General features: G+C 48.3%; 1 protein-coding gene across 1 annotated transcript in view; it reads left to right on the forward strand.

Annotated features, from left to right (window-relative positions):
- Positions 1 to 9,240: 9,240 nt before the first annotated feature.
- Positions 9,241 to 17,259, forward strand: part of SH3BGRL (SH3 domain binding glutamate rich protein like) — a 30,187-nt gene continuing 22,168 nt past the window's right edge. Inside the window, exon 1 of the mRNA XM_039572112.1 lies at positions 9,241 to 9,379. Within this exon, the coding sequence (XP_039428046.1) occupies positions 9,335 to 9,379 (45 nt within the window). The 5' untranslated portion in view covers positions 9,241 to 9,334. The remainder of the gene's footprint in view (positions 9,380 to 17,259) is intronic.

Raw genomic sequence — 17,259 nt, forward strand, 5'->3', positions numbered from 1 at the left:
CCTGTCCCCCTGCCCCCCGCGGGCCGCCCCAGAAACTTCCCCCAAAGTTCCCGCAGGCCGCAGGACCACAACATGGCCGCCTCGGCCCCGCGGCCTGCGGGAGCGCGGCCGTCGCCGCCGCCTTTCGGCCCTGCGGTACCTGTTGGAAAGGGCCGTGGCCCGCCCGTGGCCTCGGCCGGCGGAGGGAGGGAGGGGGCTGCGGCCTTTGTCCGGCCCGGCCCCGCACGGGGTGAGCGGGTGGTTTAACTGCCCCGGGATTGTCCTGAGCAGTTCGGGCTCTGAGTGACCTCTTGGGCTGTTTCACCTCGGCTGACGCCGTTGAGGTTGGCCCCGGAGCAGGGCCTGCGAGGCTCAGGTTGTTCGTAAGGTGAATTCTCAGATTTTGGTATGGATTAAGGAAAATTAGTTCTTGTTTCCATCATAGCTGCAATGTCTGGCAGTGCCTCCACCATCTATTTTGTGTATTTCCATAGGGAAAGTACAAGGTGTATTAATACCACCTTCAGGACCAAAGCACTTAGCACTAAGGCTTAAGCGGGAGCTGCTGCTCTGAGGTGTCACTGTTCCTGCCCAAAGCCAGGACGACCCTTTCTAAAACCTACAATAAAGTAGATTCTGTAATCTTCCTAGAAAGCCTGTTCCGGTACCCAACTGCCCTTCACCCCCCCCAAGTTTTCCCTAGCATCTAAACTGTACTTTGGTTGTGAATTTCGGTTTCTTTGTGCTGTGTCCACCAGATCCAAAGAACGATTAATGAGCATCAAATTCCACTAACATTTTACAGACTGAGTCATCTCACATAATATTATCGTTTTTCTCCCTAAAACTTCATTTTTCTAGACTAAACAAATTCTCAGAGGCCTCATGATCTCATAGGCCATATTTTCTAAACCTTTTGTCATTCTTAGGCTCCCCTGGACTCAACTTTGCATTCCCTCCCAGGTCTGTATCCACTAATCAGGTTAATTAGGTAACGGATCTGAGCGTGGCATTTGCAGAGTCAGCACCAGCATCACCATGTTGGTTCAGGCTCCTCCTGATCCCCTGTAATCCTCGGATCCCTTTCAGTGCTGCTCCCTGAACAGCTGTTCCCCTGTTCTTGACAAATTCATGGTGACTTTTTGATTTGTCACTTTTTACGTCACCTCCCTCTCCAAGGGCCGAGATGTCAATAGTTTATTATCTTCCTGCACTTTGCAGTTAAGATGAGCAATTTTCTGTCCATGGAGCCACCCTTCTCCCCCTTCCTCCAGTCAATGTTGATCCATCAATGCCATGATTATTTTGTTAAAACACACCAATTATTTAAGGATGACTCTGAGTGGTCTCCTGAATCCTGGCAAAGGCACTTTCTAGCCTCAGTGTAACCACGTAACCAAATGAAATCAGGCCTCCTTCAAGTTCTCCTGCGTTAATCAAGATTTTAAATGGTGTTTCCAACAGTTTCCTCCATCTTCTGAGTGAAAAGTGGCCTGAAACACTTTTCAAGAGCTCTTGGTCTCTGAGTTCTCCATTACCATCAAGGTTTGTGCTTGAGTTGCCTCAGGAGGTTTCTCCTGTCTCCCTGCAGTTACTCTTTCATCCTTTCTATATTCTGGGAGAAGTATTTGTGGAAGAAGAACAGGAATTTGTTGAAGGGTCTGTCAATATCTTCTGAACAACTTGCACGACCAATGGTTTGGATCGAAATGCGCAAATGAAGAGCAGATTTAAAATTCACAACTGATTTTTGCAATATATAATATATATTTTTTCAAAATATGATATGATATGACACAATATTATATAGTATAATATAGTATAATATAATATAATATAATATAATATAATATAATATAAGTAATTTTTGCATTATATTTGCTCTGCCTTCTTTTTCACCTTCCCAAACACTTCTATTAAAAAAAAAAAAAAATCATTAAACCACAAACTGACCTAACTAATCATTAGTGAGAAGATCATTTCCCTCTAAAGAGACTGGGTAAGCTGCTGTGAGATGCTGTTATGCTGCAAGTGTAAATGGCTGTAACTATGCAGGAAATTACAGACCTGGTTGTAGCCAGGAGAATAAGTTTATTCTGGAGCATTAGTTTGTAACGTGTGACTTTTTGGATGTTTTTGCCAAAACTGGCATTTTTTATTCAGTACAAAATCACCTAAAACTGAATTTACAAATCATCTCAAATCAAAGCAAAAAATCAGAAATTATTTTTTTTTTGTGTGTGTCACTGTTTCCATGAGAAAATTCCATGCTAAAATTTGAATTATCTTTCTGTAAAGTTGTTGACTCCAGAGGTAAAAACATCCAGTCTGCAAGCAGAAACATGGGACTATGTCAAACCAGAAGTGACCAGCACAGGATGGTCAGTCTGAACAGCCCACACTGAACTTCCAGAGTGATGCTCAAATGCTGAGAAATGGTTTGAAAACTGGGAATGAATGTCCTGCAGAGGAGGAGGGTCTGCTTCTGATGTCAGAGACCTGTAGTACTTCAGGAATGTTTTCTTGGACCACCTTCTTGAACCGAAGTAGATCAGGACATTCCTGAATAAAGGCAAATCACACCAAAGTCCATCCTGGGTGATTGACTTCTCACCTTCCTGGAACAGGCAGTCAGATATATGTTCCTTTCTCATTCCTTTGTGCTACAATTCATGGGGGTTGGAACATTAGGAGATTCCTTTCCACATATTCTGCTCTCAGCCTGGTTCATTTAACTGTGCAACAGCCCCACAGTCACGAGTTCAGAGGAAGGGAAATTAGGACTGTGTGTTGTAGTCATGGCATATATGACCAGTAATATTAATACATATTTTTGTGGCAAAATACCACAAACCACATTTTTGTGTTCTGTATCTGGTGTTTAAAGTGTCCTTCTGCCTTATTTTATATAACTTTTGGGATGAGTGGATTATTGATCTATAGAAGAGGTTTGTGCTTGGTTAATTTTATAGTTTGTCCTGGGTGATCCTGTGGTTTGTCCTGGGTAAAAATTGATTTATGTGTCAAATTCAGTATTGATTGCAATGAAACATTTAGAGCTTATTAATTTGGGAAGATGAGGATGAGGAATTTAGGATTCTTGTTGAGTTGGTTTCATCTGTGCTTCAGTAAAACCTTTGGCATAGCTGCAGCATCTTACCTGGTCCCTGATAGTGAAGGGGGTGACTACATGCACCCAACTTGTATTAAACACAAAACACAGGTAAGAGGATACAAGAATGACTTCCAGGGAGCTTCAGGCATCTATCCCAAAGCAGGAGCTTACACTGGAATTGTCTGGACTCCCTTGGTAGTCAACAGAAAAATGCCGGGACCTTTGGGAGCTCCTTTCTAGGACATGTTCAATCAGCATTCTAAACCAGAAAATGTATTTCCTCATCTAACACAAAGGAGATTATTCACAGATTTGGTGCATAAAAATAAATGGAAATGTCTATTTGCACTTAGAACACACTGGCACAGGTTCCTCAGAGAGGTTGTGGACACCCCATCCCTGGAAGTGTCCAAGGCCAGGTTGGACAGGGTTTGGAGCAACCTGGGATCGTGGAAGGTGTCGCTGCCCATGGCAGGGGGTGGAACTGGATGGGCTTTAAGGTCCCTTTCATCCCAAACCATCCTGAGGTTCTATGAGATACCAGGTTTTAATCCCAAGTAACAGGAATGGTTGTTCTGTTAATGCTGTTTTAGGACACTTTGCTCAACTGGGCCTTCAAGGGTTGCTGCCCTGAAAGGCAGAAGACACAACCCTGAAATCTGCCGTGTCTGGTCCCTGGCTCCCTCTGACCCAGGACTGGGCTGGACAGAACACACTTTGTGCTCTGAACACTAAATCCTGCCTTTCCCAAGCCCATCCTGTGAGAAATCTGCAGTTCCCACTGGCTGTGAGCTTGGAGCAAGCTGGAAGGAGGGAAATGGAGCTGCAGATCTGTATCTGTTGCCTGCCATGAAGGTGTTGGTGGTTTTTACGTACTTGGAGATGGCCCATGCATTCCAAGTCTTGGACTTTGCGGAGGCCTTGGGGTCTCCTAGGACTGCGTCAGCTTTGGTCAAAGGGTCTGCTCACAGACTTGCTTGCCCCCAAATTCTCTGGGAATCTTCAAATGGCTTCTGGGAAGACTTCTAGTAAAATAAGTTCAAAATCAGTACTAAGGTAGCATGGTTTGTAAAACTTTGCTGGTTTTTTGGTCACAACCCTCTCAGTTGCTGAGTCTCCCTGGGAATGGACTGTAAAAGCTGGGAGCACCAGCCATGTCCTGGGGCTGTGTGTGGAAGCAGTTTTACCCACTCCAGGGCTGCAGGGAGGACCATCTGGCAATGGTTAGGTTGTTATTATTCGCTGTGTCCATTGATTCTATCCCAACCCGATGCTTCGGCGCGAGACAGATCCTCAGGCGAGCTCGTGAGTTCCTGTCTGGGAACTCCCCAGCCTCCTCCTCCTCCTCCACAAACACATGCAAAAAACTCACTGGGGTTTTCTGCCCCAATTTTGTCTTTTCTGCACGTTCCTGTTAGCCCTCCATAGCAGACTGGTTCTAGAAATCATCTTTCAGGCCTCCTGCTCCTGCCAAGACTGAAAAATGAGTTATTGTGGGTTTGAATTTTTTGTAAGTTGTGTGTCAAACTCAGGTTTTTCACAATTTTCTTTATGCTTCACTTCATAGAATCACAGAGTCCCAGGAAGGGACCTTAAAGCTCATCTCATTCCACCCCCTGCCATGGGCAGCGACACCTTCCACTATCCCATGTTGTTCCAAGCCCCGTCCAACCTGGCCTTGGACATTTCCAGGGCTGGGGCAGCCACAGCTTCTCTGTGCAGCCTGTGCCAAGGCCTCACTACCCTCACAGGGAAGCATTTTTTTCCCAGTATCCAATCTAGACCTACTCTCTGTCAGAGGGAAGCCGTTACCCCTTGAATGTATCTGTAGTCTTGTAGCTGTGGTATTCCCTTCCATGTACTTCCCTCGGGTACTCCAGGGTAACTCAATGCCCTTCAGGAACAGGCCAGAGCCTTCAGGACTTGCCAGAGCCCAGGCTGGCTGCTGGCTCGGGGCTAGGAGGATAGATGGCCAGTCCGGAGCACATGGAAAAGCAGGGATTAAATGCTAAGCGAGGAGTTGTGTGTGGCCAGCCCCACTGTGGATGGGAGATTGTCTTTGAAACAGGGAAGTGGTGGAGTCCTGAAAGGATTCAAAATTGTGTAGATGTGACACTCGGGGAAATGGGTTAGTAGTGGCCTTGGCAGTGCTGTGTGTGAATGGCTGGATCCATAGTCTCAGAGGGCTTTTCCATCCTAAATGATTCCATGGTTCTGTGAAAGCACTGCTGACCCCCCATCCCCCAAGGCACCAGTGCGGACGTCCCCAGGCCTCCAATGTGTCACAGAGCCCGCGGCAACTCCGTCCTCCTCTTCTTCCTCCTTCTCCTCTTCCTCCTTCTCCTCTTCTTCCTCCTCCTCCTCTTCCTCCTCCTCCTCTCGGGCCGAGGGGAGCGGGCCGGGCTCCGGCCGCGGTCCCGCCGAGCGCCAGCAGAGGGCGCGCCCCGGCAGCCAGCGCGGGGCCTGGGGGGGCTGAGCCGGGTCTGGGGGGCTGAACCGGGTCTGAGGGGGCTGAGCCGGGTCTGAGGAGGCTGAGCCGGGTCTGGGGGTGCTGAGCCGGGTCTGGGGAGGCTGAGCCGGGTCTAGGGGGGGCTGAGCCGGGTCTGAGGAGGCTGAGCCGGGTCTGAGGAGGCTGAGCCGGGTCTGGGGAGGCTGAGCCGGGTCTAGGGGGGCTGAGCCGGGTCTGGGGAGGCTGAACCGGGTCTGGGAGGCTGAGCCGGGTCTGGGGAGGCTGAACCGGGTCTGGGGAGGCTGAGCCGGGTCTGGGGAGGCTGAACCGGGTCTGGGGAGGCTGAGCCGGGTCTGGGGAGGCTGAGCCGGGTCTGGGGGGGCTGAGCCGGGTCTGGGGAGGCTGAACCGGGTCTAGGGGGGGCTGAGCCGGGTCTGAGGAGGCTGAGCCGGGTCTAGGGGGGGGCTGAGCCGGGTCTGGGGGGGCTGAGCCGGGTCTAGGGGGGCTGAACCGGGTCTGAGGAGGCTGAGCCGGGTCTGGGGAGGCTGAGCCGGGTCTAGGGGGGCTGAGCCGGGTCTGGGGAGGCTGAGCCGGGTCTAGGGGGGGGCTGAGCCGGGTCTAGGGGGGCTGAGCCGGGTCTGGGGGTGCTGAGCCGGGTCTGGGGAGGCTGAGCCGGGTCTAGGGGGGGGCTGAGCCGGGTCTAGGGGGCTGAGCCGGGTCTGAGGAGGCTGAGCCGGGTCTGGGGGGGCTGAGCCGGGTCTGGGGGGGCTGAGCCGGGTCTGAGCAGTTCAGCGAGGCCTGGGAGGGGGGGGGGGGCTGAGCTGGGTCTGGGGAGCTCAGCGGGACCTGGGGGGAGGCTGAGCCGGGACGGTTTTAGGGGAGCTGCACCGTAATGTAACTCATGGGTTCCACTGTAGAGGAGTGAGAGTCCCTGCTCCGTGCCCTGTGAGTGACCTCCTCCGCCGTGTGCCTGCCACAATTCCGCGTAAATCCAGGAAACCCGGCCCTGCTGAGTTTCCAGACGAGAAAGATCTCTTGTATTTCCCCACCTGTTACCAGAAAGTCTTTGGAGCAGGGGAGCAGTTTGCACCTCCCATGGCACGGGATGCAGCAGGGCACGGGCAAAGCCAGGAGACATGCTCCGAATCACAGCTTGCCCTTTGGCTCCAGTTACTGCCAGGCTGGGACTGGGAATGAAGGAGGATTTCTGATTTCCTGTTGTGAGCACTGAGCTGATGTCCCTTGCCCGTCACACCTTCTCCGTTTCACACGGATCCGGATCATCTCCTCCGCCACAAGCACAATCTGCGAGGTGACCCTGGCACAGCCTCACGTTACTCATAGGTGGATTCTGGATGAATTTCTCTCCATGGTTACAAAGCAGCTGTGGAGCATGTGGAGCATGTTCTTCCTGACCTTTTGGACAAGATGGAACTTGCAGTTGATTACTGCAGTATCTTTCATTGTGAGATTCTCCTACAGTTCTTTCTTAAAACAGCTGAATTTGACAGCATTGAGAAGGCTCCATCCTTGCCTGTGCTCTAAGGAAAAAGCGAATGGATCTTTGCCATCACTGGCAGTGTTTTAATGTGAAATCCTAGGATGACTCTGGGATGGCCAATCCCTTGGGCTTCCCTTTGGGGAGCATCTAAAATTTGGTAATTTTGTTTGAGGTTTTGGTCTACATTGAGAAAGATATTTCACAGCTTCACAAGTGTTTAACAACGAAAACAGAAACAACACTGTGGATTTTACAGGAGTAGCATGGGAATAGAAAATATCTCACTTTTCCACCAATAAAGTAGAAAATTTACTTTTATGAGTCAAGAAAACCAAGTTGTGTCAATGATACCTGATTCGTGTATTGCTCTTAACTTAATAAATCTCATTTCATGATGATAAAATGCCTCCTAGAGTGCACTTTTGAGAGTAATGATTATAGCAGCGTTTTTAGGAGGCAGGAGGATGAGGTACAGCTTGCTCCAGGTGAATCTCACCTCTGAGGAGCCCATTCCAAGTCTCCAAGGAGAGGAGAGCTTGCAGAAGGTAGTCAGGCAGCCAGGAGCACAACAGGGGAGCCCAAAGTTCAAGTGACCCTCCCTTTCCCGTTCTCCACCTGCATTTTTTCCTTCTTTCTGATAAGCTGTGGTTTCTCCCTCCTGCGTTCCTTGCCATGAATCAGGTTACACACTGGAGGCAACAGGAATTCCCAAGGTGTTTCTCAAGCAGCTGGGAAGGGGCTGCACAAACACAACTGAAGAAACATTCCTTGAAGAATTTTAATCTGGATTTAACTCGGTTTGTTTTAAACAGATTAAAAAATACGCCATTTATTTTATTAAATTTTGAAATTTCTTGAACCAGGGAATTTTTATGGCATACCATCATCTTAAATAAATTTTGGTTTATTGATTTTTCACACACTTAAAACTCATGACTGCTTCAAAGATTCAGATAAGTATCATAAGTAATATCAAATTGAGGCATGTCCTCTTCAAAAGTTTTCTTTCCTTTACTATTGGCAAATTCATAAAGCAAATACAGATGACTTAATCACTACTTTTTAATTCAATGTTTTCAGAAGGTTTTTTTTTTTTTTAGAAAAACTGCTAATGATTTGAAACAGGAAAGCTCTTTCTGAAAACTCATTTCAGAAATACCTCGCTTTTTGCCAAGAGCAGAACAAACATCTTGCTTTCATCTTAGCTTGTAGCTGTAAAATTGCAGCTTCCTGTGCTCATCACTGTACATATTTTCCATTTGTTGTGAACCTGCTATCAGCATATATAATAAAATATATATGAGGTAATATTTGGGAGTACCAAAGGCAAGTGGGAGACAGGTGCTGGATATACATTTCCTTAAAAAACGTGTCACCATGACTATAAAAATTAAAAATGTGAGGGATTTGATGCTTTATTTGTGTGGAAGATACTTTACAATAATCACAGGAATGCGAAGAACTCCACTGGATGCCACCTGTCCTTTGCCATGGGCTGGCACATCAGTACCTTCCATGTTGGAGTAAATTTTAAAAGGAAATTCTTAATTCTAAATACCACTTCCCAAAAACAACCACCCGCCCCTGACTTCTCGTGCCCCCGTTCCCGGTGAGCGGCCAAGGCACCGGGCGGGCCGGCGGCGCTGCCGCTGCCCTCGCACCACGGGCGGGGCGGGAGCGGGGCAGGGCCATGGCGGCTGCAGGACCGCCGGTACCGCCGGAGCCCAGCACGGGCCCATCGGCCCCGGGGACCGGGCCGCGAGGGCAGCGCCCGTGAGGGGACCCGCCATGAGGGGAGCTGCTGCTGCTGAGGGGAACCGGCGCTGAGCGGAACCAGCCGCTGCCATGGCGGCCCCGCACGCTTGGCTCCCTCCCTCTCTGCCAGCCCGGTGTCCCCCGGTTCCCCCCGCCGCTCTCACCCCCCGCCCCGAGGCAGGCGCCCCGCCCGAGCCCCCGCGTCCCCTCGGCGCGGCCCCGCCGCCATGGCTCCCTCGCCCCCTCCCCCGCACGTCTCGCGCGGCTCGTCGAGAACGCGCCTCCTCTCCCCTTTCTTTCTTCCTTTTTTTTTTTTTTTTTTTCCCTTTCCTTTTTTACTATTTATTTATTTAATTAATTTTTAAAAAACCATTTTCCGCCCTTCCGGGCTCGGGCGGCGGCAGCTGCGGAGCGAGGCGGGGCGAGCGCTCCCGCCGCCTCCCCGCGCCCGCCCTCCCGCCTCAGCCCCAGCTCGCAGCCGAGCCGCCCTCACACACCCACTGCCCGCCCGGCTCCGCATCCCGCCGCTCCCAGCATGGTCATCAAGGTCTACATCGCCTCTTCCTCCGGCTCCACGGCGGTAAGCGGCGCACGGGGGAAACTTGTGCCGGGCGGGGGGCGGCCGGTCAGCGTGGGGAGAGGCCGGGGCAGCCGCGGTCCCCTCACGGCGCCCGGCGCTGTGCGGGCGGTGCTGCGGCTGCCGCCGACGGAAAGCGGCATTTCCTCGGTGATCCCGCACCCCTCGCCCTGTGCTGGGAAAGCAGAGCCACCAGTATTTGGGGGGTTTTTTTGTTATTCTGGAAGTTAAATTCTAAATGTGTCTCCCGTCATTCGGTTTTGATGAGTTCATTCGTCGTTGATTGTGGCAGGCGTGTGTGGCCGCTGTCCCAGTAGCCTCCGGTTCTTGCCCTGTTGGGAATACTGGATTTCGCTTTTCGTGGCCCCAGTGTGTTGTAGGCAGAGCTCGGACTGTGTTTTTCAACGGGAAAATAAAGAGGTACACAGAAATAGCGGGATTTGTGCCTAGGTTCAGGTGTAGCTCTGTGTCCTCAGGATCGTCTGGTTTCTGTTTGATCCGTGTGAGAGATGCTCCGAGGCTGAAATCCGGGGGATTTGGTTGCACTTGGTATGGATGTGCTGGAGAACTACAAAATGCCAGAGACTCAGAAAATGTCAGCTATTGCAGTTAATGATCAGTGACTTTTACTGCGAGATAGAGAGTCTGAGCTGTGGCTGTGTGATGACCTTTTCCTGTCACTGTTCGTGCTTCAGGTCCCCAAACTTTGGGAGGACAGGGACGTACAGAAGATAAAAACAAACCCTCACTGCGTTTTCCTTCTTTGCTTGAGTGCAGCCACTGATCTGTAGGCTTCAGCAGATCAAGCGCCAGTTGGTAAGCTTGGGGTGATGGGCTGCAGATGGCACAGGAGCCTGTGCCTCAGGTGTCCCTGCTGTCCCTCCCTTCCCGAGTCATTTTTGTTAAATTTGATGCCAGCGCCGACAGTGCCGGTGCCGGTGGTGAAAAGCAGAGGATTATTTGATGCTGATCTGGGGAGGGTCTTGAAATCCTGAGTAGTTCATTCATAAAAGGGATCCAAAGGGTTCATACAGAATGATCATCTGGAAGGAAAGCAGCAGATTGGAAAAGTAATCCTTTCTTTCTAATGCAGCTGTTAATAGGTTTCAAGTTGACTGCTTCAGTTGCTATAGATTTTTATCAGTGCCCTCTTCATGGCACCTATTGATTTCTGTCTGTCTGGTGATACTGAGCTCCAGGGGTGCAACCACAGATCTCAATCCCAACTGTGTTTTTCTGGTTTTAAGTTAAGTTTTTAATCATTAGCTTAGTGTTTTTTACAGTGCTGCCTCATCCTTGTGTGGGTTGTACATGTTACAAGGCTCCAGTCTGACTAACTGCTGCCTTTCAGGCTCCTCTGTGCATCCCTGCCTGTGGAATTTGAATGTAGCGTTGGTGTAGTCTGTTTTTTGGGGAATTCGAGTGTAATGTGCACATAATTGCCAATTTTATGATGTATATATTTTTATATATATACACACATACACTCATGCCTGTGTCTAAAGCTGGAGCAGCTCAAGGGATCTTGTGGTAATGAGCAAGACTTGCACATTCTCAGATTCCTGTGTACACCGAGGGTGTTTCTGTTGGCAGGACCGGCCCAGCACCTCACTGGGTGATGTTTTCTTTCCAGTATAAGAATTTTAATCGATGTTTCAACCTAAAGTAAGACAGAGAGGCACCTCTTTGGAGGGAATTGGAACGAGTTGTTTCTGTGGCTCTTAAAACCGTTGGTGAGACAGGCTTTGCTTGGAGGACCAGAGGAGCCTTTCCGGGTGCTGAATTTGAAATAACCCACTCCAGGAATGGAAAATCCACATCAGAGAAGATTGCTACAGAGAGATGGAACAGAGACAAGGCTGTTTGCAGCAAAGTGACTGAACTGGGTAACATCAGCCTGGGAAGGGCTCTCGCTCCTGCTAAGTCATTTTTGTACTCTAGTGACACCCAGCTCTGTGTTATTTTGGGTTTTAAAAGGCTAATTTGCCTGAGTAGAAGCAAACCAGAAATAAGTATCAAATCTCCTCCTTCCTGCCCCATTTCTGTAAGCTGAAGAAGCTTTTGTGAGACTGGAAAGTGTCTCCCACTGAATGGAAAAGGGTTGAGGTTGCTTCACCTCATGCCCTGGGGCTGTGAGTCTTGGAGGGTGCCCAAATTTTGTGGTCTATTATTGGCAAAGTCCTGCTTTGTTATATGGTATAATTTGCCACATCACAGTATATAAAATGTTTCCCCGAGGCACTTTTCTCCATAATGTTTTTATTCAGTATGATGTATCTGTGAGGAAAAAACACTGTGTGAAGCTCATGTCTAAGCAAAAACATTTTATGAGTGTGTTTCAAGGGATTTCTGGAAATTATGATGATTGACATCTCGTCTGGCCTCCTATTTGAATTTCACCCCATAATATGATAGTTACAGCACCGGTTTCCTGCTGTGTTTGAAGGGCTTGCTTGCGAAGTGGCCCCTTGTCTTTAATCTTCCTCAGCATGGATGCTGTGCTGGGCAGGGATGCACGGGGACTGTAATTACGAAGATGAAGTGAGGACACCCAACGTGGGAATGTGCACGTGGAGTTGCTGTCCAGGAGTTTTCCTGCCTGGCGTACAGTCAGAGTGAGCAGTGTTCCTTAGCCTGGGACAGTGGTGGAGGCTACGGACAGAAATGACAGACACAAATGCCGCGTTTGGGAAGTGCAGGAGCGTTGCGGGAACAGAGGCTGTGCCGGCTAGGAGAGGGGTTTCACTGTGACTTCCCATTCAAATCCTTCAGGAGGTTGAGGAAGAAGGAAGAGAGGCCAAAGAGTCATTAGACTCTTGCTCCTGGTAGAAAAGGATACAAGGAGGGAAAAAGCTGAATGCCACAAACCCAGTGTGTGATTTTCTCCACAGGATTTTGGTATTTTGTTGATTTTGGGGCAAGAGATTGCCCAGCACCAGAATCCCTTTCTTCCTGAAGGCAGCTGGATTGCCCATTTTATTGATCTCATGTGGAAGGGAACCAGCTGTTTAAATTCTTCTCGGTCTTAAGAGTGTGCATTTGTTGCCAACAACTGCACAGGTCTTGAGTACGGACTTTGAGAGAATTGTATTTGTTCATCCAACATCCCCCTGCAGTTCCAGGGCTGTGGGTGAAACTGGAGGCTGTGGCTGTGGAACTGAAGTGCCAGCACTGGATGTGGTGGGCTGAGCTCTACTCTGTGCCACTGCCAGTGCTGTGGGCTCTGGAAACTGCCACATCAAATGTCTGGTGTCCAGCTGCTCCTTGGAGCCAGGCACTTCATCTTTGTGGTCTACATCCCATATTTCCATCTCTCCCAGCTCTCCCCCTGCCTTGTTTTGATGGCTGTGTGGGTGGTTTTCTTTCCTTGCCTCCTACTGCGACTGCAGACATGGCAGAAAGAAGAGATGACCCCAGAGTCAGACTCAGGGTCCTGTATTACACAGACCTGCTGCTGTTTAGGGAGGGTTTTAGAGAGGAAAGGAAATTTTAATTTATTTTTCATCCACAAAGTTAAGGATGTGGGGGGGGTTCTATTTTTCTTGTATTGTCTTCTTGCTTGGGAAGGGATCTAGGTCTTCTCCCCACCCACCAGGAAATGAAGAAGAAAGTGGCCTATGGTCTGGAGAGTGAACATTTGTTCACAATTACTCTTCTCTTTTCCCAGTAAGGCGCCAGAGAACTTGCTGGTGCCACTGGGGACATGTAACAAGTGTCAAGTACTTCCTAGAGCATTCCAGGGGAGAACCAGCTCTGGAGAAGAGCTGTTGGAAATGATGAGTGTGTGTAACCACCAGCTCTTGTTCAACAGCTCAGGGCTTTGGGAGGGCTGGTGAGGCTCCTTCATCCTTCTGAAGTTTGAATCCCAGGGAAGTAATACATGGAGAGATGGAGATTGTATAAAAAATTATATTTTGCATTTAAATACCTCAAGGGCCTTTTTTCTCAGATTGTCACAATAAATGCAAATAATACCACCCTAAGAGAGAATGAGCAAGTCTGTGTGCTTTGTGTTTGTGTTGTTTGGCTGCTGTGAGGTTTCATGGAATCAGAATTGTTCAGGTTGGGAAAGGCCTCACAGCTCATTGAGTCCAACGGCTTTGCTGTGGTGCCGGGCCGTGGCAGGAGGTGGCTCTGAGGGGAAATGCAGCCACAGCAGCGTGGCTCTGTGCATCCAGTCCTTATCAGTGTGGATCACAAGTGTCCCTTGTTCCGCTGCCACGTTCAAGATTCCCAGCGTGCTGTCCCAGCCCGGATGTCTGTGGTCACGTTGGTCGCTGTGGAAGCCCCGAGCCGTGGCAGCAGACTGTCAGGAGCAGCTCGTGAACTTCCTTCAGCTGCCTGGCAGGGCAGTTCATGTGGGAAGAAAACACCGATACAAATCTTTGGTAAATAGTCTTGTAATATGACGCAAGTTTAGCTAAACTCACATACTGTGGGGAAATAAGCTGCATCTGTAGTTACAAAAACAATCTTACCGTGTATCTATGTTTTTGTGATGCTTAGCTCAGGCAGTATATACACCATGGGTGAAAAGTGACTTGTTAGGCTGCGTATTGATCTTTAAACCCCTCTCTTATGGAAACATAATATGTGTAAAGGACTTTTTTGGATACCCAGTGTTCACCAAACTGAGTTTCTCTCAATAAAATGGTAGGAGTTGTTCTGAGTTAGAGCTCTTGGGATAGAAGACAAAATCCGTAATGTGGCTCAAGCTCGGATGTGTTCCATCTGCCTCCTGGGTTGTTTTTTGTAAAGTCATTGTTCCAAACTCGAGATAAGTCAAATATTTTTCTTAAAATACTGCATTCAAATTTTTAATGGAGCCAGAGATTAAATTGGCTGCAGTTGTTGCAATAGTTTTAATATATCAAAATAAAAAACACTCTACTGTGCTTAAATAAAACCAGTTTCTGACAGCAGGAGAAAGACGGAAAATTCTACTCCACAGTCAAAGCCAGAAACGGCTTTTTGCTGAGAATTTCTCTAGGTTGTATATGCAGGTAGGACAGTGTTTATTCTGAGGTGGTGCTCAGGATTATGTCTCTGCTTGGGGAGAAGAGGCAGATTTTGGTAGAGGCTGGATGCTGTCAGCTTGTGCCGGCTTTCCCTTGAACTCTGAACCGCAGCACGTTCTGAGACAGGATCCACACAGCGTCATGTCAGGGCTAAGCACTTGTGGGTTTTAAATAAATATTTATAGAGTTGAGCATGAAACTTTCCTTGCCCTGGGGCATTAAAGTTACACTCAGAAAATTCCTGTAGAAGTCAGTGAATTGGCATCTGCGTCAACGAGCAGAGGGTGCCAAGACTTGAGTCTCTGCAAGGTTATTCTTGCTCCTTCCAGGAAAGGAGGAACTGGGGAGAGAGGAGAACAAAGGGAGCTACACCAACATTGACAGAATTCAGCTGTTCAAGCTCAAAACAGAATAGAAATATTCCCCTCTATGACAAAAAGAAGAGCTAAGGGTGCATCGTTGCCATAGCCAAAGGGAGGTGAGCTCTGCCTGTTCTTTGTGTTCCTCAGCCTTGGAAGCACCAATCTCAGTTCCTGGCACTGACTGGAGAGCTGGAAACCTGAACCAAATCCACATCTTATATCAATATTCTGCTATTCAGGAATGTTTTTGCTCACACATGAAAATTCGGTGTTCAGGCCATTTGTTTAACCCTGGCCATATGCAGGGGAGACTTTCAGTTTCTGATTAAATTTAAATGCTTTTGTTGGCCAGATATTTAATCAAGCCTGAAAGAGCTTTAATTGTAATGCTTATCTACTGTTGTTTGTCCCAGAAAAAAAGGCCTCAGTCCAGGAGCACGTCCTTCCTGGGACAGCACCTCCAGCTCAGTGTTAAGGCCATTTTCTAACACTGAAAAGGCAGCAGAGTGAGACTGAGCTTTAAAGCACCAGAAAGAATGTGAAGGGTCAGCATCCAACTGGCCTGACTGAGGTTCGTGCTGTCCGGATACAGCTGAAGTTGTTTTCACATCCTGACTTACAGCTCCTTCCTGGACTTCGTTTCCCCTGTGAGAAGTGGATGTGGTGATTTATTTCTTTAATTAATGATCTGAAGTTCAGTTTTACTGGGGCTGTTTCCGTGCATGAATCAGCCTCTCTGGAAATCTAAAGGCGCTAGAGTGTAAAATTTTAACTATTACCTGTTGTTTGATTGCTGGGGTGTTGGAGTGAAGAGAGGAGCCAAAGGCAGCTGTGGTTTGAAAAAAGGATCTCAGGGAAATCTGAGAGCTGCGAGCCATCTTCCGGTGCTGCACAAATGGATGTTAATCTTCACTCCCAGAGAATGTGTGGACAGAGACAGGGCAGGGAGGAGAATCAGTGCAGTGTCAGAGGAGAAAGCTGTGCCTCATGCCTGAGCTACTTGGAGCATAGGAGGGAGGGTGATCCATAATATTGAATCCCTGGACTTCTAGAAAGTTTTGGACAAGCATTGGCCAGGTTTACAATCTTCTTTTTCAGAAAGAAACTAAGCTTCTGTGGGATAAGAGAAAAGGATTATTTACTTTCTTTTTGGCTTACGTAACTGATTGCACATCAGTTACAAAAAGCTGATAACAATCAAGATTTGGGAATATACAGACAGCTTTTACAATCTGCAGAAATTACCAGGAGATTCCCACAGAGATCTGTGCTGGACTGTAAGGAAACAGTGCAAGAACAGCCTGCTGTTGCTGTCCCAGCTGGAAAACTGGGAAGAAACAATCATTGTCCTATGCAAGAACGAGGTTTAAACTCTGCTAAAACTAGCAGAGAGGTCTTGGAGCTATACTAGGTAATTCTACAAAAATACCATATTCATGGCCATGAAAAGCAAGGAGAATGTCAGGAATGTTTAGAATGGGAGAAGGCTAAACCCCACTGTATAAATGTGTGGTGAGTCTGTCTTTAGTAGACTGGAATTGTTGTCTTTAAATTATATAAAACAGTGAGAAAAGGGAAGAAAGTAGGGTGAAGTGATCACTTTGGGAGGAACAACCAAGTAAGGCAGAACTTGTGGGTAATAAGGTAGAAGCTCTGGCTGCCCCATCCCAGGAAGTGTTTCAGGCCAGGTCAGACAGGACTTGGAGAAACCTGGTCTAGTGGAAGGTGTCCCTGCCCATGGCAGGGAGTGTGACTGGATGGTCTATAAGGTTCCTTCCAACCCAAACCATTCCATGATTCTGTGAATTCTGCAGTTGAGGAAGAAAGAGCTGAAAAAGTCTGAAATGTGGTAACATCATGTCAGGCATGGGAGAGCAAACAGGAGGGCATTATTAATAACTTTTCATAATGGAACAACTGGGGGAGAGCTAGTGAAAGTGGCAGGTGGCAGGTTCAGAATAAATGAAATGCTTTGTTCGACTACACAGATTTCAGGGAGGAACTCCTGGCCAGAGGATGTGGTATACAGCAGGAAGTTCATGGGCTCGGGAAGCAGTGAGACAAAGTAAGGGGGAAAGTCTATTAACGTATGAAACGTTATTACTACACCTGTGACTCAAAACTGTGAATGACTGGCATCTGGGAAGAAAGCTGGATGTAGTGTAGCAGCTCTCTGTGCTCAGTCTGTTGGCATGCTCTTCCTTGGGATCTGTGACCAGTGGAGACAGGAGACTGGGCTAGACAAGTGTTGGATCCAACCCAGTAAAGCTTTCTTCTCTTCTTGAATGAAATTGGCTCTGCTTCCAAAATTATGTTAACAGTTTGCATTAAAAAAAATAAGACCATGTTGTCCAGGAAAATGTTTGGTGGAAAAGAATATATGTGTGTGTTTGGGATATGTTGGGTTGGTGTCTCAGCATTTCTTACATATGAAGCAAGCATTTGGTGATTCGAAGACCATCATTGTGCAGATGCTGACATGCTGCATGTTTAGACCATGTTT

The sequence above is a fragment of the Corvus cornix genome, chromosome 4A (assembly GCF_000738735.6).
Source record: "Corvus cornix cornix isolate S_Up_H32 chromosome 4A, ASM73873v5, whole genome shotgun sequence".
Lineage (NCBI taxonomy): Eukaryota > Metazoa > Chordata > Aves > Passeriformes > Corvidae > Corvus > Corvus cornix.